Here is a 25,342-nt window from a genome sequence, read left to right as displayed (position 1 = left end):
CTTATTACATAGATGCTATGAGACCTAACTAAACTTCTTATTTCAACTGGCTGCAGACTCCTGCTGCATGAGTGACCTATAACCTACACTACCATTCTCCCTTTGATGTCACATTTATATTTATAATTTAAAGATATGATCTCATGTATCTCAGGCTGACTACAAGTTCACTATGTAGCTGAGGATGACCCTGAAGTTCTGGTTTTCCTGCCTCCAGGACCTGAGTGCCCAGTGTAGGCCATGTTAGGAATGGAAGGCTAGACCTTCTGCACTCTACCAACTGAGCTACATGCCAAGCTTCTCTATGCTTGCTAGATTTTTCAGTCTCCTGCGGCCTTCCAGAGCAGGGGCAGGGGAGCACGCCATCCGCCTCACCTTCTGCAGGTCTGTGTGAAGCTGCTTTAGCATGGCCTCCAGCTGGTACACCTTGCCTGTCAGGTCCAGGGGTGGCTCCTCACTGGAAAGACAAGGGATCAGGTCAGTTCTGAGGCCTGCCAGCCTCTGGGGAGGCCTCTTCCTCACAGCTGGAGAGATTGGGATACAGGCCCTCTGGTCTCTGAAAGTCCAGGGTTGCAAGGCACAGATGAGCAGCTCTGTGGGGAAGCCAGAGTCAGTCCCCTTCGCACCCTTGGACCAAGAAGGGGCGTGTGACTTTGGGAAGAACTTGTTGGTGTACTCATGAGATAGGAAGAACTCACTTAATGTGTTACCTGGTTAGCAGTGCAGACTGAGTCCATCCCAAGCCTAGGGTCCAGGGTGGGCCAACAGACAACAGCACATCAGTGAGGATGGAACTGAGGCTACCTTACTCCAATGTGTCAGTCTAACGGAACTTCCGGCCGCCTGTGGCCTGTAAACCCACCACATGGCTGCTACAGAACAGGAAGCCCAGGCTGAGGCAGAGGACACCGCCCACCCAAGTGCTGGGGCTGGGACCCATGGCCTGGGTTCTAGCTGTGGGGAGTCTTCCAGCCCCAAGTCTGCCTGGCATTGTGGAAGCAGGTGGTACTTCCTTGCATAGAACTGAGGCTAAAGATGCTTCGGGCTCTTATACTTGGAGGGTTTGGGGGAAGGGAGGTGAGGCTGCTGGGTCCTCCTGACTCTCCTCTTTTCCTCCCCTCCCTGGTCCTCATCTCAGGGAGCTCCAGGTACACAGGGAGGTGGGAGGGCAAAGTGCAGGAGTGGGCCCAAGGGCCACAGGCCCCCAAAGCCTCTTGAACTGTAGCTCCTGTTTTCTGTAACTATGGAGGCCCACACTTCTGATGGCAGTCAAGGTCTAAGACCAACTAGGGTGTAAAGATAAAAAATATATACCAAAATTTTCCTTAAAAAAGGCTTCCAGTAAAACTAAGTGTTGTGCAGGCCTGTGGCAAGTAGAGCCTTGTGGGCAGCATATGCAGATGCTGGGAGTGCCCTGCTAAGTCCCCTGTGGGAGGCACGGTCCTTAAGGCTTTCTCTGCCAGTTTTCCCTTTCTGTTGAGTATGAGCACTCAAATTCACTGCATTCAGTTGGAGAGGCCGGTGAGATGACAGAGTGGACCTTGTCTCCTTGTTCTCCCTCCTCACGAGGGAGGGTGGAGATGTGCCTTACCATCCATGGGATGATGAGATTTCCGTCTATGCCCAGCAATGTAAAGAGGGTGAAATGTGATGTCAGGGGCCAGTCTGCATCACTGGAGGAGCCACAGAGGAGGGGACCAAGCAACAGACAGATGGGGATGGGAGGCAGAGAGCTGGGGGGCTGGGGAACGCTCTGGAGCATGGTTCAAAGCTGCAAGTATGATGGATCTGCTGACCCATTATCCTGGGTAGGGGCAGAGTCTACCTGGCCACCGCTGGTCCCCTGGCATGGCCGGTATAACAACTCTAGCCATCAGGCAAGGGACAAAGGGACCTCCTGCCCTGGGACAAAGGGTGACCCGAAGCACCACCCCGCTTTGTGCACACATGCTGCCTGCTGGACCCTCAGGTGATGGACCCCAGTGTTTCTACAGAAACTCACCTCATGGTGGGGGTTGTCCTAGGAGTCTGGGGGCCCCTCTCCAAGCTCAGGTGGCTGTGGACAGGACTGTGTGCAGGAGGGATATCTGGGCTCAGGGCTGGGTCATTTAGAGAGAAGAGTGAGACGGCCCGTTGCACTGCCGGGAACGAGAGAGAAGGGACTGAGTCCTTCCGGGTGGGGCCGGCCGGCCTTAGCTTCCCCTCGGCTGATGTCTCTGCCTGCAAACCCCGGTCTCCTTCCGGCCCCCACCTGCTGACCCCTCTCTGAGGCAGGGTCTCACTCTGTAGTCCCTGGTTGGCCTTGAACTCGGTGATTCTCCTGTCTCAGCCTGTTGGATGCTTGGATTTCAGGCATGAGCTACCGTGTTTGGCTTTGTGTTTTTAATCGGGGTGTCATTCTGTAGCTCAGGTTGGCCTCAAACCCCTGGTGACCCTCCTGTTTCAGGCGTCTGGGTGCTGTAATTATAGGTGTGTACCATCAAGCCTGGGTTCCTAAAGTTGTCCGTGTTGTTCTAATGGTGTCTTCCTTTCTTTTGGTCTTTTTGAGACAGGGCTTCTCTGTGTGGCCCTGGCTGTCCTGGAATTCAGAGATCTGCCTGCTTCTGCCTCCTGAGTGCTGGGATTAAAGGTTTGCAACACTGGCTCCCAGCCCTTTTTTTTTCTTTTTAAAACTTATTTTTAGCCAGGCGGTGGTGGCGCATGCCTTTAATCCCAGCACTCGGGAGGCAGAGCCAGGCAGATCTCTGTGAGTTCGAGGCCAGCCTGGGCTACCAAGTGAGTTCCAGGAAAGGCGCAAAGCTACACAGAGAAACCTCGTCTCGGAAAACAAAAAAACAAAAAACAAAAAAACCCCTTATTTTTAATTAAATGTGCATGCATGAATGCATGCGCGCGCATGCGTGTGTGTGTGTGTGTGTGTGTGTGTGTGTGTGTGTGTGTGTGTGTATGCCATATGTGTGGGTGCCTGTGGAACCAGAGAGTATATTAGATTCCCCTGGAGGAGGAATTACATGCGGATGTGAGCTGCCCAGAGTGGGTGCTGGGAACCAAATTCAGATTCTCTGGAAGAGTAGCAAGTTTTCTTAATCAGTAAGCCATTTCTCCAGCCCAGAGTCCAAAGATTTTAAACAGGATCTTGCTATGTGTCTCAGGCAGGCTCAGAGCACACACAGAGAGCACAGCCTCCAAGGCCCTCCTGTGCTCTTCCTGGCTCTCAGATCTGGGGCTGTGAACATCCAGAAGCCTTCAGAAACTCACAAAAGCTATTAAAGCTCATACTACAGTATAAGTATATCATAACTATTCTAGGCAGGGGCTCTACCACTGAGCCACACCCCAGCCCCTCACTGGGGGATTCTAGGCAGGGCTCTACCACTGAGCCACACCCCTAGCCCCTCACTGGGGATTCTAGGCAGGGGCTCTACCACTGAGTCACACCCCAGCCCCTCACTGGGGGATTCTAGGCAGGGGCTCTACCACTGAGCCACACCCCAGCCCCTCACTGGGGGATTCTAGGCAGGGGCTCTACCACTGAGCCACACCCCAGCCCCTCACTGGGGGTTCTAGGCAGGGGCTATACCACTGAGTCACACTCCAGCCCCTCACTGGGGATTCTAGGCAGGGGCTCTACCACTGAGCCACACCCCAGCCCCTCACTGGGGGTTCCAGGCAGGGGCTCTACCACTGAGCCACACCCCAGCCCCTCACTAGGGGATTCTAGGCAGGGGCTCTACCACTGAGCCACGCCCCAGCCCCTCACTGGGGATTCTAGGCAGGGGCTCTACCACTGAGCCACACCCCAGCCCCTCACTGGGGGGTTCCAGGCAGGGGCTCATCTCTGCACTGCAGTGGTTCTTAAGCACTTTCATGAGTACAAATTCATCTAATACTCACAACTTGTGGGGCAGAGAGATATTTTATAGATGAGCAAGTGAGGCATGAGGGGTTAATGGCTTGTCACAAAGCTCCTCACAGGCCAAGCTGGGGATCACACGTAGGCGGTAGGCTCTGGTCTCTTGTCAACCATGTGGTACTTCCTCTGCTGGGAGCCAGCCTGCTGAGCTCCGGTTTTTTAGGTCTGGTCCTGTCCCCACTGCTCACTCGCCCTCCCAATGTCAAGGATCCAAGTACTTCTTGGTCTAACACTGTGACACTGCCGGGTAGTGGGGACATGAAGCCCAATGCCTGGGACTACTGCTAGGTGGTACACTCCTAGCACCATCCAAAAAAAAAAAAAAAAAGTAAATGAAAACAGCCCACGGAAGTCCCATTTAACATCAAAACTGTTGTTGCTTCCCTGCTATGGCCCTTCAGACAGAGGTTGGCAGGAGTGATATCTACCTAGTTACACAGGTCATGTGATGATGTAGTCCAGGTTGGGTGGAGAGGCTATTTATTCCTGTGGGCCAGGTCAGACGTGAGGCCACATCCCTGGAATCCTAGCCCTGGAGAGGCTGAGGCAGGAGGACCAGGCTGAGGTCAGGCTGGGGAATTCTAAGCTGGGCATAATGGCACACACTTATAATTCTAGTGGTTGGTAGATGGACACAGGAAGGAACAAGGCCAGCCTGGGCTACATGAGACCTATCTAAAACAAATGAACAAATAAACCCATTCATTCAATTGTTCATTCAGCATTGGGGATCAAACCCAGGGTCTTATAGCTAGGTGGTGGCAGTACACACCTTTAGTCCCAGCACTTGGGAGGCAGAGGCAGATGGATCTCTGTGAGTTCGAGGCCAGCCTGGTCTATAGGGCGAGTTCCAGGACAGCCAAGGCTACACAGAGAAACCATGTCTCAAAAAACCAAACCAGACCAACCAAGCAAAAAACAACACAGGGCCTTAAACAGGAGCGTTTACCAGCTCACAAACCCCATCTGAGTTGGGCCCACTGGCTCCATACCCCGTTTACTGCCGCGGCAAAGCATGGCCCTGGGCCGAGGCTCTGGCAAAGACCTCAGTGCACAAGAATGATGTAAGGTTTGTGTCTTTCTTCTGTACTGCCTGCGAAGGTGGGACATGATGCCAGAGCTCTATCATCAGCTCCAGACGGCAGAGTAGTGGGCTAGCATTCTGCGTCCTACTCAGTTTGCTGAGTTTACAAGTATCACCTGTATTCTGACTGCTCAACTAGGACTTTTTTTTTTTCAAGACAGGGTCTCTCTACATAGCCCTGGCTATCTTGAAACTTGTTTTGTAGATCAGGCTATCATGCTTGGCTTTTTTTTTTTTCCAGATGGGTCTTACGCGGCCTTCAATAGGGCACTGTTTGTGGAGAGCTTGCTCTGGGGCCACCTTTTTGGGGGTGGGTGGGGAAGTTCAAGACAGGATTTCTCAGTGTAGCCCTGGCTGTCCTAGAACTCAATGTGCAGACCATGCTGGCCTCAAACTCACAGAGATCCACCTGCCTCTGCCTCCCGAGTGCTGGGATTAAAGGCGTGCGCCACCACCTTGCTGCTGTGGGTTCACTTTTTCATATGCAGTATTTCCTAAACCATTATGTAGCCCCAGGCAGTTGGTGAGGAATCTCCTTCAGTTAGACCAAGGAGTGGGGGATCAGAAGAGGTCACCTGTTTTTGGTTGCATGGTTAGAAAATGACAACACAAAGTTTTCACTTCACTCTGTGACTCTGGAACCCAGGTGTGAGGTCCAGCAGATTCACAGGGCCTCCAGCAATCCTCCCAGAACAATGGCCACCGAGGAGCAGGGAGGCCGGGTGGAGCCTACCTACCTTCATAGGCCTTGGCAGCGTTCACCAGGCTGGACCACTCAAGGCCAGTAGCCGTGTCTGGTAGCGGCATCATTCCAGGGTCAAGCCGTCGTAGGGGCCGGTCCCGTCCATCAGCCAGTGAGAGCTCCGAGGTTGAGATGGCAGCTATGTAGGAAAAAGTGGAGACACGGAGGTGAGTGAGCATGGCAGCATGAAAGGGACAGAAATACAGATATTTCACACTGTTCCCATGAGGTACACATCAGGGAGAGGCTTCAGCAGGGCCAGGGCACTGCAATGCTGGATGTCTGTGTGGGCAGCTTTCTATATGGGACCAGGGGAGGTGTTACTGAGGTGACCTTACAGCAATGCTCTGCAATGGGAGAGACCCGAGAGAAAAGCATTCCTATGGACAGTCACATGAAGTCCCCGAGGTTCAAGAAACAACAAGGCAGCCCAGGTGGCTCAGGAGCAGAAGGAGGTAAGTCAGAGAAGTGACAAGCCTTCATTCAGTCACCATGAAGACTGCGTCTTCCACCTGACGCATACGGTCCCTCCTGAAGAGGTGTGCAGGCTACTCCTGGGATGTGTGGACAGGATGCCTGGCTGCCCCACAGCATGCTGGAGGACAGGAAAATGTCCTGACAGTCCCATTGCAGGTCTTGTAAAGACTTAGGGCCCATCAAGGGCTTTGTAATCAGCTCCAGATTTGTTCCCAACGCAACACTCAGCATCCCTGGTATTTTAAGATGTTTCTGTAAGGCAGAAGCCTCACCAACAGAGGCTGCTAGGCCTTGTCTGCAGGATATTCCTGGTCCAAAGGGGAAGACACCCAGAGCGAATGGGGCCGTAACGGGGAGACAAGGCAGAGTGGTCAGTGTGAGTGGGCGGGGTTTGACAGGCAGAGGGGAGGGAAGCTGGGTCCAGATGGAGAGAGTGTGGCAGAGATGGAGGAAGGGGCTCCAATCTGCCTGTTCTCTGGACCTACATGCACAGTACTCTCTCAGCTTCTTCTGGTTTGCACTGAGCATGTCCTGTGTGCCAGGCCCCAGGTCGGAGCAGCCAGAGTTGTGGTGATATATTGTGTACCCTAATAAACTTGCCTGAGGATCAGAGGACCGAGCCAGTCATTAGATTAGATATAGAGGTCAGGCAGTGGTGGCACACACCCTTAATCCTATCACTCGGGAGGCAGAGACAGTCTGGATCTCTGTGATTTTTAAGGGCATACTGGACTACATGAAATTGATCCAGTATAGGAGAGAAATAGAGCCAGGCAGTTGTGGACACACCTTTAATCCTAGCACTGGAGATCTCATGCCTTTGCTTGGGAAGCACACATGCCTTTAATCCCAGGAAGTCATATGGCAGGGCAGAGAAAGGTATATAAGGCGCGAGGAAACAGGAACTTACTGTCTGTAGGCTGAGGATTTTTAGAGGTAAGAACTGGTGGCTGGCTGTTCTTCTCTGATCTTTCAGCTTTCACCCTGATATCTAGCTCTGGTTTTTTTTTTTTTTTTAATTAAAAGACCATCTAAGATTCAGACGATACAGGGGATCGAGGCTGAGGGCGGAGGCAGGAGACAAGGGTGGACTTAGGAAGCATGGAGACATGGCTGTGTGCTAGTGCCAAGGGGTGTCTGGGGTGCTCTGTTGGTGGGCAGGAAGATCAGCCTGGAGCATGGGGGACTCTAAGAAAAAGCAGTGACTGTCAGGCCTGAAGGAAGAGGACCGGAAGAACACAGCGATCTGTGGGGAATAGGGCTGGGGCTAAAAGCCTCACAACACCAAGGCAAGGACTGTGAGGCGGCACGGTTGGATTAAAAATTTTACTAGCTTTTTCGAGGCAAAGTTTCATTAGACCAAGCTGGCTTTGAATTCATGGTGCAGTTGAGGCCAACCCTGAACTCTGTCCGGCCTGGGCCTTCCTGCTTTCACCCCCAAAGTGCTAGGATACTAGGTGTGCTCCCCCATACTTGGCTACTGCAAGAAGATTTTTTTTTTTTTTTTTTGGAGCTGAGGATTGAACTCAGGGCCTTGCGCTTGCTAGGCAAAGGCTCTACCACTGAGCTAAATCCCCAACCCTGCAAGAAGATTTTAAGGGATGAGATGGCACCCTTAAAAGAGTCCAAGAATTTCCTTTATCTCACTCCCCATAAAGTGGGAGAGATACAGGGGGCTTCATGTCTAGATGATGTGGGGACACGACCCCTAAGCTGAAATCCTAGGCACAGAACACTTCTAAACTCAAGACAGTCCAGATTTTAGAAAATAAGGCGTGCATAGCTGGGTGGTGGTGGTGCACGCCTTTTATCCCAGCATTTGGGAGGCAGAGGCAGGTGGATCTTGGAGTTTGAGGCCAGCCTGGTCTACACAGAGAGACCCTGTCTTGAAAAACCAAAGGGGGAGAGAGAGAGAGAGAGAGAGAGAGAGAGAGAGAGAGAGAGAGAGAGAGAGAGAGAGAGAGAGAGAAAGGTATGCCACACATTTCCTGACACTCTCAAGACCAGGCTGCACCCCCCACCTCCCTCCAGCACACACACCACTTCTAGAAGGAGGAGTTTTGGAAGGTGGCCAGGAGTGATGGCTTAAAACCCCAGCACTTTGCATTCAGGAAGCTGAGGCAGGAGGATCTCTGTAAGTTCCAGGCCAGCTTGGTCTACAGAGTGAGTCCCAGGTTGGCCAGGGCTACATAGTGACACTCTGTCTCAAATCAACCATCCAATACTAAAACAAAGAACAGCCAGCCTCCAGTGTGTCTGGATGGGGTTCGCTGAAGTGAGCAGGGTTGTATCCACTGCTCGTCAGATGTGAGATCAGGGCTCGCAGAGTACAGCCTTAGCTGCTTTGCCATTTTTTCTTTTTCAATCAAGATAGGTCTTGCTTACCATCCTAGGCTGGCCTGAAACTCATGACCCTCCTACCTCCAAGTGCTAGAATTACAGATGTGTCAGCATGCTGGCTACACCATGGCTTTTTCAGGAGATGATGTACCAGTACCCCACTTACAGGGCATACTCAATAAATACCTGCTAGATGAAATAAACAGGTGGATAAGTCTCACCCAGGGCTGCCCCCGCACCCAAGCATGGCATATTTGGGGAAGTTGGGGAAGTAGGGTTATTAAGTAAATGTTCAGAAAAATGGGATATTTAGGTGGGAGCAGGGAGGCTGGCGGGGTGCAGGGAGGCTGGTGCGAGCAGGAGGCTGGGGAGCATGGATGTAAGCCCCTGTCCTTGGGGAAGCTGATTTCCTCTGGCCTCAGGTGACCCAGTGTTTGGCCAGCAATATTTGCTCCTTGAGGGCCCCTGGAGCACCTGTGCACCCTTTCCCTCACATGACTGGCCATATAGGACCACCAGGTGCCTCCCACCTGTGATGCACCCCACTCCCAGCCCTGGGGGACCTGCAGCCCCAGAACGCCCAGGCTCACATTTCTTCTCTGGGAAGCCATTGCCAGTGGCTGGAATGGTGCTGGGTGCCCCGCTGGGTGGGTGGGGGTGCTGGCGGCGGGCGGGCAGTGTGCTGGAGGGGAAGGCGCAGGTGCTGGTGAAGAGCACATCGCTGGGCAGGCCAGGCTCCAGGCTGGCCGGGCTGGCAAAGCTGGGCTCCCGGCGCCCGCTGCACAGGCTCTCATCCGACAGCGTCCGCTGCAGGCTCTTCTGGGGGGACTGCTGCCAAGACAGGGCGGGACAAGGCGTTGGTGGGCCGGGCTTGTGGCTCCTGTCCTGGGGGGCTTGTTGGCAAGTTCTTTCTCACCCACTATCCACTTCTGTACCCTTACCGGTCACAACACTAGACATTCCCCCCAGGGCTCCCCAGCCCATGGCTTCTGAGCCTAGCCTCCACTGTAGCCTTATATCGGCACTTTACCACTGGATTGTACATGTCTTTTCTTTTCAGACACGGTCTCTGCTAGTCATGTAATCCAGGCTGGCCTAGAATATGTGATTCCCCTGCCTCAGTCTCCTGAGGACTGCAGTCACAGGCGTGTGCCTCAGTGCTTTGTGAAGGGATGTCTTGATTCCCCTAGACTGCCTGCCTGGCAATGAGGGAGAGGCAGGGGCCATGGAGGCACCATAGTGCCTGCTGCTTTGGTCTGTCTTTGGACAGTGGGAGCCCACCCTGCACATGCTTCCTGTGCTCTCAACTGGGGCTCCGGGGCCTTTCCCAGTGGCTTAAGTCCTGGTTCTGTCCATGAGGAACAAGAGACCCTCACTTGCACACCCCAGCAGGGCCAGGAGACACCAAAGGCTGGGGACACGACAGAACACCGCCCCTCCCAAACCGTCCCGAGGCCAGCAGCCACGCACCCCTGTGTCCCGATCCTGCTCTGGCCCCAGGTTGTCCATGATGATGAGCTTCTTCAGATCATCCTCGATGGTTGACTTGTAGTTCTTCCGTGGGGACCGGAGGTCTCGCAGGGATGCCCTCAACCGAGGCTGACCGAAGACATTCTTTGCGTTGGTGTCCGCCTGCCTGGAACAAGAAGTCAGAGGGCCTTCAGCTGCTTCCCAGGGCCATCCGGACTGGGGAAGACCAGCCACCACCATCAAGTGACGGTGCCTCCTCTATGTCACCTGGCTCTGCACTCATCACCTGTGCTGGGAACCTGCCTGAACGGGCCTATTCCAAGGGCTGTGGTACAGCAGGCAGGGACCTCAGAGCCACCTGCAGGAGGGGGCGGATTCTAGGCAGGTGAACAAAGTGGACCCTATGAATGAGACAGAAACATGTTTTGAAGCAAACAAGGCTGGGTGGAGGGACGGAGATTGGAAGTACTCTTCTGAGGGCTGACATCGGGGTGGGGAGGGCCATCGAGGGAGGAGTCCACAGAGAAGAACATTCCAGGTGGAAAAGGAGCATGTTGAGACTGAGAAGAGATGAGGTCTAGGAGGAGACTGGGACAGACGCGTGAGACTTGTGAGCACAGTACAGATTTATGGTTGCTTTTGGGGAGCCTACCTCTGTATTCTGGAGAGCTGTGGAGACAGAGCAGTGGGTCAGCATGGGAAAGAGGAGGAGAGCGGCCCCTGCTTCCCATCTGCCTTCTGGAGTGGGAGGCCGAGCTTAGGATGGTGGCCTCAGAACCCTGAGGTATAGGGGATGTGATATGACAGGAAACCCCACCTGACCTCCCTGAGTTCCTAAGGTGAGGGCTTTCTGGGATACCCCATCACTCTTGTGAGGGATGTGCTCACCTCTCACATGCCTGCCCTCGTGAGCCCTGCCACCCACCCCCATCCTCCCGACATGTGCATGTTAGGACCTAACACTGGCCAGCTGGTGGCTCAGCACCTAGCTCTAAGCTAGGCTCTAAGTTAGGATTGGTGGAAAAGCCACACCATGGCTCTTAAGTACAAGGCCATTTTCTATGCCCTACTATGAAGCCATTGCCAGAAGACAGGAAGGGAAAAAGCAGAAACACAAGTACAGCTGGTAACTGTGTTGACAGACAAGAGGGAGCGAGGAGCATTCCGGAGACTCCACGTGTGCCGCACACTCCCGTACCAAGCATTCGGGAGGCTGAGGTGGGGGACTCTGAGGTTAAGGCTACCCTATACAGTGGTAATTTCAAACAACAGTAATAAAAGACTCAAAAAATGGGGGGGAGGGGATTACTGAAGAGAGGGCTCAGCAGTGAGGAGCACTTGCTGCCCTTTCAGAGGACCCATGTTTGGTTCCTAGCACCCACACAGTGGCTTACAACGACCTGTAACTATTCTTCTGAACCCTGCAGGCACCAGGCATGCACATGGTGCACATATGAAAATGCAGGCAAAACCCCCATCCACATACATTTCAAAAAAGGGAGGGTGTGGAGCATGAGATGCACATGTAACCATGTGGTTACATGTGCAGGGTCACGTTCAGCACATGTCTGGAAGGATGCAGAAGAAATCAATCAGTGGCTGCTTTTGTGGAGGGGACTCCGGGACTAGGAGGGAAGAGAGCTTTGCACTGGTATGCCTTCTATAACGTTGGCCATGGCAACACACGTCTGTGACCCCAGCACTGAGAAGGCCAAAGGAGTGGGATCAGGTCATCTTCAGCAACACACCAAGTTCCAGACGACTTGGGCTGCGTGAGGTCCTGCCTCAGTGGTGAAGTGTTTGCTATGAAGGGCTGACAGCCCCATTCTTGGAGTCCACAGTGGAAGGCAAGAACGCACTCTGGAAAGCTGTCCTCTGACCTTCACAGGCCTGCTGTGGCATGCACATGACACATGTGTTTGCACTAGAGCATACATGTGAACATGGGTATGTAGATGTGTGTGTGACACACACACACACACACACACACACACACACACACACACACCACCCACCACCACCACCACCTCCAAATAAACCTAACAACCCCCTCAAGTAAAACAAGCAAAATCCCCAACAACGAAACCAAACCAAAACCTTAGACATTCTGCAGTATTTAATTTTCTACCTTCTGTATTTTACCTTTCAAAACATATCTGAAAGAAAGCATCATGCTTACAGATCTGTCCAGCACTCCTAGACATAACTGATTTGTCCACACTAGCTAAACTCAGATTTTGCCATGCTGTGGTTTAATTCCATCAGAAAAAGAACAACCACAAAGGATGCTCTGGAGTTGTAGAGACAGCTCAGTGGTTACGAGCTCAGGCTGCTCTTCCAGAGGATTCTAGCTAGATTCCCAGAACCCACATGGAGGCTTAAAAATATCTCTAACTACAGTTCCAGGGGATCTGACGTCCTTTCTGGCCTCTACAGGTACTACATACATGTGGTGCAAACACATATTATGCCAGCAAAATACCCATACACATATAATAATTTAAAAAACTGAAAAACAGAAGAGGAAGCTGTGCACACAGTTCTCTAGCAGAGGCAGTTCTTCCTGTGGCAGACAGGGCGCAAGTGCAGGCAAGCAGTGAGTCAGGCGTGGCTGTGGGCCATCCCAGCCAATGTGATGCTCTGGCCTCCAAATGGGGTGCCTCCCGTGGGACCAGGTTAATTAAGCTAATTAGTATGGCCGTCAGCCTGGCAGGGCTGAGGGTTCTGCCAACATGGCTGGCAGTAGCCAATGGGAAAAGGTATGGATAGTTCTTACTGTTTGTGTGGAACTGGTGCCCAAGGAGAGGCTCCTGTGGTTCCTTTCTGGGTGGCACTGAGCTGGAGTTCGGGGTTGCTGAACCCAAGTCAGAAGGGAGCCTGGAAACCATGGTTAACCACTGGACTCCAGCACCCAAAGCCCACTGAACCCTCACACTACTTCAGTGCACAGGCATTACTGTCTCATAGCTGGGGAAACCAGTAAACTGAAGACACTTGTGCAAGGCATGTCCGCCGGCTGTAAGCCACACAGTGACCTGCTCACGAGACAAGCAGAGCTCAGCATGTGGGCGCTGGGCTGTGGCTGGCGGCATATGTGTAACAGTGTGCATTCCTCAGGCAGTCCTCTGCACTCCCTGGAGGCTAAACCAGTGTTGTGGAGCTTGTATGTGAACGTAAGTCATCTGGCCCATGGGACCACATTCTTAACTACAGCTGTAGGTAGCACCTCTGGTAGACTGGCACCTCCCGAGCACTCGCTCCCTCTCCCAGGTCCTGGGCTGCTCCTTGATGCCATGATTTTCTCTGCTTCCCTCCATGGTCATCCCTCTTCATGGATGCAGATGTTCGCGCCTGGATCCTCAGCTGGGACGGGGCCTTGTCTTCCTGACTGTCACTCATATGATGCAGACCCTATGGTGTCAGTAGGAGCTGTTCTAGAGGCCTCCTGTGCTGAATTCCCAGCCCCTCAGACAGGGTTGCTGGCCCTGAAAAAACTACATGTCTTTATAACATGCTATGCCATGGTGCTGAGGGAAGCGGTAAGTGTGTGCGGCTGCACTCTGGAGGAGAGGCTCACATGGCTACAGTAACCTTGTATAGGGTCTCTGGCCATAGAGCCCCCTCGCTGTGAGGTAGTTCCAGCCTTTCAGCTAGGTCAGCCTTTGAGGTGTAAGGTATAGGCACCAAGGAGGCAGAGGCTACGAGGCAGGGAAGGCTGCATGCTCTGCCCCCGTGTCTCTGGCACAGTGTGGCCGCCCCAGCCTGGCATACCCTTCACCAGCTCGTTCTCTACTTGTAGACTTGGGGTGACCCTAAAAGTCATCATAGCCTCCAAAGAGTGGAAATTACCACCCCTCCCGTTTAAAGAGATGGGTTCTGAGGTGAGCAGTCAGTGGTGGACCCCTATCCCCTCATCCCTCTGGTGGCTGAGTAAGGGAACCCCTCACTTGAGAGTTCATTGACAAAGTGGACAAAATGAAGCTTGCCTGACCATCTTTGAGGCAGAACTGTTGGCCAGAGCCAGCGATGACACCCCATTGTGGCAGATGCTCTGTCCTCTGCAGCACATGGCCTGCCTTTCCTTAGTTGACACCATCTTTCATCAACAGTGTGTGCCTGAACACAGGGCAGTCTGTTTCCTCTGAGAAGTTTCTCTCAGAAGAGGAGGACACTATCTCGTATTCGGGTCCCCCTGCCTGAGTCTGGGAGATGAGATGCCATTGGTTTGGGTCCTGGATTTGCTGTGCCTTGTCTAGTTGGGGATGTCGGGTGAGGTATGAATGGCGCCTTTGGGAAATGGCGTAAGAACAAGGCCCCCTCTGTGGGGTTGCCAGGAGGGTTTAGGGCCGCGCAGCAAAGCCTGGCTCACAGACTGTGTCCCCTGTGCTGGTGCAGTGTCCTTGTGGGACTCCACTAGTGGGACATCCAGCTTCAGACAAGGCCTGATGGGATTGTTAGACACCAATGACCAGGGTGGATGAAAAGGGAGGCAGAGACATTGAGTAGGCATGGTAAAAAGTATTCTGGTGGCTTTGTGGAGGGAAACTCCAAGGCTGACAGGGAGGTAAGTGCTGTGATTAAGTAGTCCAGGCTGAAGGACTCTGATTCTCCTGCCTCTGGGAGCTGTGTGCGCTACACCTGGTGAGATTTTTGTTTTTTATTGGCATGCTAGGCTTGGAACCCTTGCGCAGGCAAGGCAAGATTTCTACCACTGAGCCTGGCCCCTAGCAACAGCATTGTATTTCTGTGATAGTGTGTCTAAACTCAAGGAGTCAAAAACAGCATTTTCTGAAAAACTGGGTTGGATGAGTCAAGAGTCTCTGTAAGTGACAAGGTCATGATTTGGAGATGCTGAGGGAAAGTGTGAGTTAAAAGCTCCATGGCTGAGCTGCAACTCAGCAGAGAGAAGATCTTACCTAGGAGGCATGAGGCCCTGGGTTTGAGCTCTGGAAAATAAAATACTGCCCCTTCCCACCCAACCCAAAGCAACTTTATAAAATGGGAGGGTACAGATAAAAGCATCGAGTCAGGCCTGGACAGATGGTTCAGTGGTTAAGAACACTCACTGCTCTTTCAGAAGACCCAGATTCAGTTCCCAGCACCCACATGGCGGTTCAGAACTGCCTGTAATTCCAGTTTAGGGGATCCAACACCTTCTTCTAGTCTCCATGGGCACCAGGCATGCATATGGTACACATACTATAATACAGGCAAACATCCATACTCATAAAATAAAAATAAGTAAACCTCAAAAAAATAAAGCATTTAGTCAGTCTTTTATATTTGTGATTTTAACAAATATATCTGTAGCCAAACTTGGTGGTGCACATCTATACCCCTAGCACTTGGAAGACAGGCAGTACAAGTTTCTGTCTCATAAAACCAGGGGCTGGGCTGGAGAGACGCTCAGAGGTTAAGAGCAGGCCGGTCCTGAGTTCAATTTCCAGCAACCACATGGTGGCTCACAACCATCTATAATGAGATCTGGTGCCCTCTTCTGGCCTGCAGGGACATATGCAGGCAGAACACTGCAAACAAAATAAATTATTAGATCTTAAAAAAAAATAAAATCAAGGGCTAAGCATGTAGCTCAGAGAACAGGACTCTTGTCTAGTGTTTACAAGGCTCTGGGTTCCGCTGCCAACATCAGTGGGGGAAAAAAGAGATGTGATCCAGATCATGGGTAGAGCGCTTGCCTAGCATTTACAAGGTACTGGGTGGAAAAACAAAAACAAAAACAAAAAAACAATGTGCATGTGAACTCATCTAGAAACAGGGCCTTTGGCGAGGTAATCAAGTTGAAATGAAGCTGACAGGATGGATGTGAATCTGAGAAGATTGGGAAAGGTGGCACGGAGGGAGAGGTCTATGAAGATGGAATGAGTAATGGGAAGTAAAGCAGCTCCTCCTGTAAGCCAGGGAAGGCCAGAGTAAGCCAGCAAAGTCCATGATGCTAGAGAAGGCGCCCGAACACACCATCTCTCCCTCATGGCTACAGGGAAGGCCCTGCCGTCCCCTCCAGAACTGAGAGACATCCAGTGGGAGACCCTGCCACCTCCTTTAAAACTGTCCTGTGTCCCATGACCAAGACAGTAGCACCTATCTTTCAGTGGGAAAAAATGTAAAGTAGAACAGAGTGAAGAGACACACTGACAATGGGGACTTGGCTATCCAGCCTGCAAAGACCTGTCTGGAGATGGCGTTAGCCTTAGACTATCTGGAATGAGAATGTTCCAGGCCAGGGAAAGAGGCAGAGCAAAGGCCCTGGGGTGGGGTCAGCATGCATTAAATTTGAGGCCCAGCGAAAGGTCAGTGTAGCTGGAGCAGAGTGAAGGATGGAGGTAAGGCACAGATCAGGCAGGATCTGGTCAGGAGTCTGTGCAAGAAACATGGTATGTAAGTGCTTGATACAGAACATGCCCAGTGACCCTGAACCTCCAACTTTAACCCTGGAGAGGGGTGGCTGGATACTGTAAGAAGGGGAGAATGCCAGAGTCTAATTTTCAGAGTCCCCTCTGGCTGTCAGTGAGACTTGTGAACTGGATTTTCAGAGCCTGCTGATACCTCCAGGGACCCTCTTCTGTCTCCTGGTACCTCTTTCCCTCCAAGCTCTATGTCACCCACAGATTTAAACAGCTCCATCCAGGTCAGGAAAGAAGGTGTTGGTAAGAACAGATGGAGGAGGGCATTAATTCCTTATCCTAGAGGATAGGAGCTTTGGCCTTGGCTATGTGGATTCTGATACAAGGGCTATCTCCCACTAGCATCGAACCCTGAGCCTCAGTTGCCTCATCTATTAAGTGGGGAGAATATCATGTCCTCAGGGAGATGTTGTGAACCTTCAGTAAATGAATGCACTTAGAAGAGGCCAGCAAGATGGCTCAATGGGGAAAGGGGCTTGCTGCCAGACTGGACGAGCCAAGTTTGATCCCTGGGACCCACACAGAGTGAGGAGAGAGCTGCCTCCTGAAAGGCATCTTCTGACTTGCACATGTGTGCCTCTCTTCAGTACATGAATAATCATCAATAATCTTTTTTGCTTGTTTTTCAAGACAGGATTTTTCTGTCTAGCTTTGGCTGTCCTGGAACTCATTCTGTAGACCAGGCTGGCCTCAAACTCAGAGATTTGACTGCCTCTGCCTCCTGAGTGTGGGATTAAAGGAGCGCTCAACTACTGCCCAGCTTTTTTCTTTCTTTCCTTTTTTTTTTTTTTTTTTTTTTAAAAAATAATCTTTACATATGAAAAATAACCCAGAACTGAGCCTAGCACCTGGTAAGTACAAAATAAACACTGGTTATCGTATTCTTCAATTAAAACCTAAAAGCTCTTTGAAAGCTGTTGTTGTTGTTGTTGTATTTGTAGTGCAGGGGATTAACAGTAACTTATGAATACTAGGTAATACTATTATTGAGCCACATTTCCACTTCTCCTTCACTGGGGATTCTAGGCAGGGGCTCTACCACTGAGTCACACCCCAGCCCTCACTGGGGGATTCTAGGCAGGGGCTCTACCACTGAACCACACTCCAGCCCCTCACTGGGGGATTCTAGGCAGGGGCTCTACCACTGAATCACACCCCAGCCCTCACTGGGGGATTCTAGGCAGGGGCTCTACCACTGAACCACACTCCAGCCCCTCACTGGGGGATTCTAGGCAGGGGCTCTACCACTGAGTCACACCCCAGCCCTCACTGGGGGATTCTAGGCAGGGGCTCTACCACTGAACCACACTCCAGCCCCTCACTGGGGTATTCTAGGCAGGGGCTCTATCACTGAGCCACACCCCCAGCCCCTCACTGGGGGATTCTAGGCAGGGCTCTACCACTGAGCCACACCCCAGCCCCTCACTGGGGGATTCTAGGCAGGGGCTCTACCACTGAGTCACACCCCAGCCTAGAGGGTGTGGAATACAGCGAGTCACCCTCTTCCTGTCCCAGAGATGCCCGTGGTCGGTCTCTCAATGGCACTTACTTCTTTGTGTCGACAAAGGGGAGTGGCCGTGGCGGGGGCTCGTCTGTTCTCTTCCATCCGGTTGGATGCTTGTTGTGTGCAGGCTGCTTGGAGAAGAAAGACTTGGGGACAGACGTGGAGAGCTGGAAGGGGCTGCACTGAGTGAGCTGGGAGGGCCGGGGGGTCTCTGCACTGGCTGTTTTGTAAACCTGAGCGGGGTAGCCAGCCCTGGAGCCCATGTCACTGCAAGAGGAAGACAAAGCCAGGAGTCACTCACACAGGGGAGACACAAACACATCGCTGCTGAAGCAGATTCCAGCAATAGTTAAATACGGTGCTGCACACTTTAATCCCAGCACTCAGGTCAGCTGTGGCTACATAAAGTTCACAACCAGCTAGGTTGACACAAGAGGCTGTTTGAAAAGGAGAAGAGGCTGGGGCATGGCTCTTGGGGCAAAGCACTTGCTGCACGAGAGTGGGGAGTGGAGTCTGGATCCCCAGCACCCACATGGGTAGGTGTGGCAGCCCGCCTGTAATCCTAGCAGACAGCAGAGGCAGGGTACCCCAGGAGGCTGGAACCAGTGAGCTCTGGGTTCAAGTGAGAGATGAGGCCTCCATTTATACACTGCACAGTGATCACGAAAGACTGGTGCCAAGTTAACCTTTCACCTCTACATGTACATGCACACACACGCATGCTGGGTGGTGGTGGTGCACGCCTTTAATCCCAGCACTTGGGAGGCAGAATCAGGTGGATCTCTGTGAGTTTGAGGCCAGTCTGGTCTATAGACCAAGTTCCAGGACAGCCAGGACTGTTACACAGAGAAACCTTGTCTTGGGGACACACACATATGTATGTATGTATGTACCACATATAAGTCCATACCATATACAGATCATATACATATATGGTTTATATAAGTAAGGCTTACTTTGGATCACTATTTCAGAGCATTCAGTTCATAGTGGTCAGACCCCAATATTTATACTTTTTATTTATCTGAATGTGTCAGAGTGTGTATGCCCACATGAGTTCTGGTGCCTGAGGAGGCCAGAGGAGGGTACTGGATTCTCTAGAGCTGGAGGTATAGGCAACTGTGAGCTGGACGACTTGGGTATTGGGAACTGAAATCGAGTCCTGTGCTCTTAATCACCAAGTCAGCTCTCCAGCTTCACTCAATCATTAAAAAAACACCTGAGCACCAAAGTATCACTCTATCTAACTGACCTAAAACCACAACTCTATATTCTAAAACAAAAAGAAAACTTTTTTTTTGCTTGAGATAAGATCTTACTATGTAGATCAGGCTGGCCTAGACTCGGAGACCTGCCTCCCGATCTCTGGGATTAAAGGTGTGTGTGCCACCAGGACTGACTTCTAATTTTTACCTTCAAGATCTACTTATTATTATTGTGTACACGGGGGTGGGTGATGTGTGGAGGCATGAGGACGAATTTGTGGAGTTGGTTCTCTGTTCACTGTCCACATGGGTTTTGGAATTGAACTCAGGTTGCCAGGCTTACGCAGCAAGCACCTTCACCCACTGAGCTGGCTCCCTAGCCCCTTCGATCTGACCCCTGCTATCAACGGCACTGGCCTTTGGGAAGCCAACAGTGCCAGCAGGTAAGGCTTTCTTCTTGTGATTGGTTGGGAGGCAAGGTCTCACACTACCTCCCAGCAATCTTCTGAAACTCACAGCAATCTTCTCGCCTCAACGTCCCAGGTGGTGATGGTACACACCTTTAATCCCAGCCCTTGGGAGGCAGAGGCAGGTGGATCTCTGTGATTTTAAGGCCAGCCTGGTCTACAGGGCAAATTCCGGGACAGCTAGAGCTGTTACACAGAGAAACCCTGTCTCCAAAAAAAAAAAAAAAAAAAAGCATTTCAATGAACTGGATTGGACAAGTTAGAAGAAAAAGCTGTGTACAGGAGCTATTAATGTGGAAATGACGGGAACGTATGGAGGCAAAATTAAACCATACACAGGTGGTCCCAAGCAAAAAGGAAGCGGCAGAAGCAATCACAGCAGGCCTTTGTTTTAACATGGTATTTGTGGACGTGAGGCCTGTGGATGAAGAGCTGCCCTTTGCTTCCAGATGAGCAAAGCTGCAAGCCTGCTTCCATAGGCACACTGGCTTTGTCCCTTCCCATTAGTGAGCCTGCTTTCTTCTGAGGCATGAGCTCCCTGTGGTGTTCCCTGAACTGCAAGGGTATGGAGCTGGCCTGTCCAGGGCTTATGAGCCCTGCTCCAGCTAAGGCAGGGCAGGGGTGTGGGGAGATGCCTCCTACACTGTTGCCCCTTGCTTTAGCCACAGGCTGGGTGAACACAGCTCATTGGCTTCGTGAGCAATGTAACTGCTCCATCTAGGCTCTGAAGGGACGGGTAGGTGGTCCCAGGTAGATGACGGTACAAAGTGGAGAGCTGCGGCCCTGCCTTTGGGGAAAGAGCAGGGTTGGCCTGGGTGGTAGGGATGTGGCTGACTGCAAAGACGTTGGCTTGGTATCAAACATTTGCCATACAGCACCTGACAGTTCCTCATGTAGGTAGGAGTCACTGTCATATTTCAGGCGGAGACAGTGAAGCTTGGGGAGCCTAAATAACTTGTCCATAGTACATATGGGATGGATGAGCGGGACAAACCTCACCCCTTCTGTGTTCTCGAGATGATTATTGTCAGGATAAAGGCGTAATAAACAGATAACCCAGCTCTGGATGGAGCCCTGTGCTAAGTCCTTTAAATTCACAGCTTCATTTTGTCCTCATGACCTTGGACCCTAGCTCTGCTCTGTTACTGTTATCATCAAATTTTTAGAGGCAGGATCTCATGTACCCAGGCTGGTCTCCAACTTGCTGTGTAGCTGAGGATGACCTGACCGCCTCCTGATCCTCTTGCCTCTGCCTCCTGAGTGCTAGGATTACAAGCGCGGGCCACCATGCCCAGCCTGGGCTTCTGTTATTATCCCCTTCGATGGACAGGAAGGTGGGTTCAGAGACTGAGGGCCTGAAGGCGTTCACACTGCAAAAGTGGTGGAGCTAAGACTCTGACACACACAGCGTAAGGAGGTCACGCGGGAACAACATGCTCACACGGCCCAGGGGTCTGGCCGCTCACCACCCGGCTTACCTGCTGGATCCACCCCGACCCCACACGCCCATGTTTGCCATGACCTGAGGGTCTGAAATGATCATATTCTGATTCTTTGGCGGGATCTTAACAGGGGCCACACCCACCCTGTAGCCTCTTCAGGAGTGAAACAGCAAGGATTTGGAGTGAGGACTTCATCTGGATCCTATGCCTAACACTGCTTGCCACCACTACCAAGTGCCACCCGCCAGGACAGCTACCACTGGCTCTTCTAGGCTACCTGCCTTCTGTGTCCTCCTCACAGCCACAGGGACCCTATGGGAACGTGCAACACTCCAGAACTCTTTGTGGTCTCAGCTCATGCAGACAAGCAGAGTCCCCACTCCACCTGCCATCTCCTGTGTCCCCAGTCTCTTCACTTGCCTGTCTCATCTGCAGAAGCTACACAATGCTTAGTCCTCAAATACCCAGGAGTGCTTCTACCCCAGGGCCTTTGAGCTGCCCCTTTGTCCACAGGTCTCTCTGTCAGGCACTCCCTCAACCCCTTAGTCCTAGGAAAACAGACTGGGTTTCCCCCATTGCTAACTGTGACTCCCTGAGCAGATCTATCACTTGTGGCCCCAGTCTCCTGACACAGCAGGGTGGGCCCCAGCAGACCCCCGGGTTACCTTTTAGGGCTGTGCCCGAGATGGAGCCCCCGACAGATCCGGAGACTGCTAGCAAGCCTGGGGAAGCAAAGCCACGTGCTTCCTGCCTGCTGGGAACGCCCAGCTGCGTCAGCTCCACGTGGAGCCGAGTCTCTGATCCCCAGCTCTGACTGACAAATTGCTCTGGAAACCAGAAGACTTTGGCATGTGCACTGCTTTGGGCCAGGTAGTTATGTGTCTGGGCTTGCTGGGTCATTCAGGTGCCCAGGACAGGCGCCAGCCCCGGGCAGGGGCTTGGCAGTTGGGCTTCCATGACGAATGTCTGGGGTAGAATGGGGTAATATCTGTGAAGCTGCTGAAGTCATGGACCTTCACAAGCAGCTACAGGCTGTGTGGGCTTCGAGGAAGGGGCTGGGGCTAGGGCCAGGGGAGTGGGTGCGGCTTCTCTGGGTGTGGCCAGGCCCATCTCTTCCCAACAGCTTTCAAATTCTGTCCTCTATCCTCCCTTCCCTTAAACAGCCTGTTTCTCTCAAGTAAGACAGGGGTCTCATTGTGTAGCCCAGGCTGGCCTTCAGCTCATGTTCTCCTTGCCTCTGCCTCTGAGTACTTGGATTACAGGCCTGCAGCCAGAGTGATGTTAAAAACAAACAAGATAGATCTGTCCATCTTACTACCTACCTACCTACCCTATGGGCTTGCCACCTTCCATGGTTTCCGTGCCCCCCCCCCCCCCCCCAATCCTAGCCACTGTTCACAGTATTGAACTTTCTGGAGCAGGGCTTCTGCCCTCTGTGCCAATCTGACCTCCTGCCATGCTTTCTTTGGCTATCTGCCCCAACCTCTGGTCACCTGATATTCCCAGAGTACTGCAAAACAGACCAGTTAGGTGCTGGCATTTGCTGTCGGGCTGCCAGGACCCTTGTTTTCTACGATAAATCAAGACACTGTCTGCCTCCCCGTTTCTCTCCTCTGCCTTGGTTGCCATCTGTGTATCACTTGGTTGCTGTCTGTCTGTCCATCTGTTTCCTCTCTGCAGTAAAATGTCAGCTCCACAAAGGAGGGACTGGACCCTGTTCCCTAGAGCACGGAAGAGTCTGGAACAATGTCTAAGAGAGCTGGGCTTGGCTGGTCGGTGAAATGGGCTTTTCCAGCTGCCCCACCCCTCCCGCCACGGTGGCCATGGCTCCTCGCTTACAGCAATTAGCAGCAGCTTACCTCTTATGCATCTGCTCCAGGCCTGCACCCTCTTCAGGTCAGCCTCGCCCTCCCTGGGACTCCGCCTCCTGTCTTGCCCTCAAACCTCCTTAGATCTGGGGCCAGGGGGCACTTGTCACACAAGCCTAGTGGCCCGAGTTTGATTTCTGCAATCCACGTAAAGGCAGAAAGAAAGCACTGACTTCATAAAGCCAGCCTCTGACATGCACCGTTCTTGTGTGGTACACCGTGTGCACAAACACTGTTAGAAGCAGCAGCACAGACCTGCCCAGTCTCCTCCCGCTGAAGCCTTTCCTGGCTGGCCTTGGCACTTAGGCACTTAGTGGCACCCATACTAGTAATGGAGCGCCTTGATGATCTCCCTTGCCCACCGTCGGGCCTGTGCTCAGAGACATGCCAGCTCCACCATCTTCCCCAGCCCTGGCCCCTTGTACGCACTGCTCCCCCTCTGGAGAACCCCTCTGCAACCTTTCTCTGCTGCTTTTAAAATTTGAGAAAGGTTGTACTATGTAGCCTAGGCTGGGCCAGAAACATAATCCCTCTGCATCAGCCTCCAGAGTGCTGAGACTAGCAGCCTGTGCCTCCAGGCCTGGGTGGCTTTTGTTTGTTTGATTTTTTTGGTCAGTGCCCAAGGTCAGGGCTATGGGGCTTAGCATGGGCCCTGGGTTTGATTCCCAGAACCGCCCCCCCCCCACACACACTGACAAAGCAAGCACCCACATATAACTGCACCCTGGACTGGAAACACCTGGCCAGCCTCCTCTGAGGCTGCCTACTAGCACGGTTTGCCCATGGCTTTGTTACCATCTGCCTGTTGTCTCCCTGGCGCCAGCCAACACTAGGCCTGACACACACACACACACACACACACACACACACACACACACACACACACACACACGCTTATGAATAAACGGTAAGATCCAGGCAACAGAGAATGCTGTGGGGTGAAGACAAGGTCCGGAACTCTCATGGCAGGCCTGTTCAGATCAGGGTTCTCTGGGTACTGTCTGTTATTCCCAAGGACTGGGCCTACAATAGTAGATGCAGAAGGCTGTGGGGCTGTTTGCTACCAGGCACAGTGTGGCCAGCAGGTGGCAGGGGTGCCTGGGGTCTCCTGAGACCAGGTCTGGCCCAAGTTAGTGACCAGCGACTGTGTAGGGGAATATGTGTGTATCCATGGCACTGTGCAAACTGGGAGGGTGGGGGAACACTGACAACTCGATGCACTGTCTGGAACAATACGTGTGTGTGTGTGTGTGTGTGTGTGTGTGTGTGTGTGTGTGTGTGTGTGACATGCTCTCGCCATGTGGCCTAGGTTGGCCTGGATCTCACAATCTCACTGTCTTTACCTTCCCTGTACTACGATGGCAGGTTTACATCACTACACCTGACTGAATATGTTTCTTTAAATCATCTCAGCTTTAACATGGTGTGTGGCAACTAGGGGGTACTTCCAGCACCTCAGGAACAGAGGCAGGAGGATTACCACCACAAGTTTGAGGCTATCCAGGGCTACACAGTGAGTTCCATACTAGCCAGGGCTGCAGAATAAGGTCCAGTCCAAAAACAGAGTCCCAGCCCCCAGAGGAGAGAGCAAGCAAGCCATCTTATCTCATTGATGGTAACTGGTCCAGGGCAGTGTCTGTACTATTGGGGTGGGTTGGAAGCGCTGATGCTTCATAAGGAAACATATATCCATTTAAGAGAAAACATCTCCCTCCTCTTTCCACCCAGATCACCTCAGGCACCCCATTTTGGGAAATGCTGTTCTACACTAAAACCCGGTTGCCTAGGAGAAAACTTCAGGAAGCAGCTTTAATGAGTAGATAAGAATGATTTGCAATTAGCATCAATTGTCTATATGCAAATTAAAGCTCCCAACCACCAGGGCCCAGTTGTATAGTGGGGCTCCCCTCTCTCACTCCCTCCACTTCTGGGTTCAGCAAATACTTCTCTCAGATACAGGGGTAATTTGTTCCCACCCCTGCCTCACCCACCATCCAGGCCTGGCATTGCTACTGCCCTTATCCCATAGGTCTCAAAACCCTACAAAACTGGTTCCTTTTCAGTGCTAGGGTTGAACCTTGCTCAACAGTGAGGCAAACACTCGCTACACCTCCAGTTCACCTTTAACTTGCTGTGTTTGCTCTGAAACGGAGCCTCACTAAGCCGCCCAGGCTGGCTTTGAACTGGTGATCATTCTGCCTCAGTCTCCCAAGTGGCTGAGATTAAAGTCCCGTGCGACCAGGTCCAGTTCCCACCATTGTGCCAAGAACAGGGACCACACAGGCTGGAAATGCTGTGCTCTCTTGCCTTCACACCTCTGCACTGTTCAGTAGGCACAAAGCTCTGCCTTGTTCTGAGTAATGGCTCAGTGTCATCAGTGGTGAGAAACGGGACGGAGTTACATAGGC

At 52.2% G+C, this 25,342-nt stretch overlaps 1 protein-coding gene across 3 annotated transcripts in view; it reads right to left on the bottom strand.

The window, feature by feature from the left end:
• Sipa1l3 (signal induced proliferation associated 1 like 3) overlaps nt 1-25,342 on the bottom strand; it is a 207,223-nt gene that overhangs the window by 2,115 nt on the left and 179,766 nt on the right. For 2 of the 3 annotated variants that reach the window (XM_036187739.1, XM_036187749.1), the window contains 6 exons: nt 17,998-18,219; nt 10,027-10,192; nt 9,147-9,387; nt 5,735-5,878; nt 2,003-2,138; nt 376-457 (listed from right to left, as the gene is read on the bottom strand). In XM_036187739.1, the coding sequence (XP_036043632.1) occupies nt 376-457; nt 2,003-2,138; nt 5,735-5,878; nt 9,147-9,387; nt 10,027-10,192; nt 17,998-18,219 (991 nt within the window). The remainder of the gene's footprint in view (nt 1-375; nt 458-2,002; nt 2,139-5,734; nt 5,879-9,146; nt 9,388-10,026; nt 10,193-17,997; nt 18,220-25,342) is intronic. The other variant, XM_036187759.1, reaches the window with a different exon arrangement.

This window comes from Onychomys torridus, chromosome 1 (assembly GCF_903995425.1).
Source record: "Onychomys torridus chromosome 1, mOncTor1.1, whole genome shotgun sequence".
Taxonomy (NCBI): Eukaryota; Metazoa; Chordata; class Mammalia; order Rodentia; family Cricetidae; genus Onychomys; species Onychomys torridus.
Note: the sequence above shows the minus strand (reverse complement) of the source record. Positions and strands in the feature narration are given on the sequence as shown.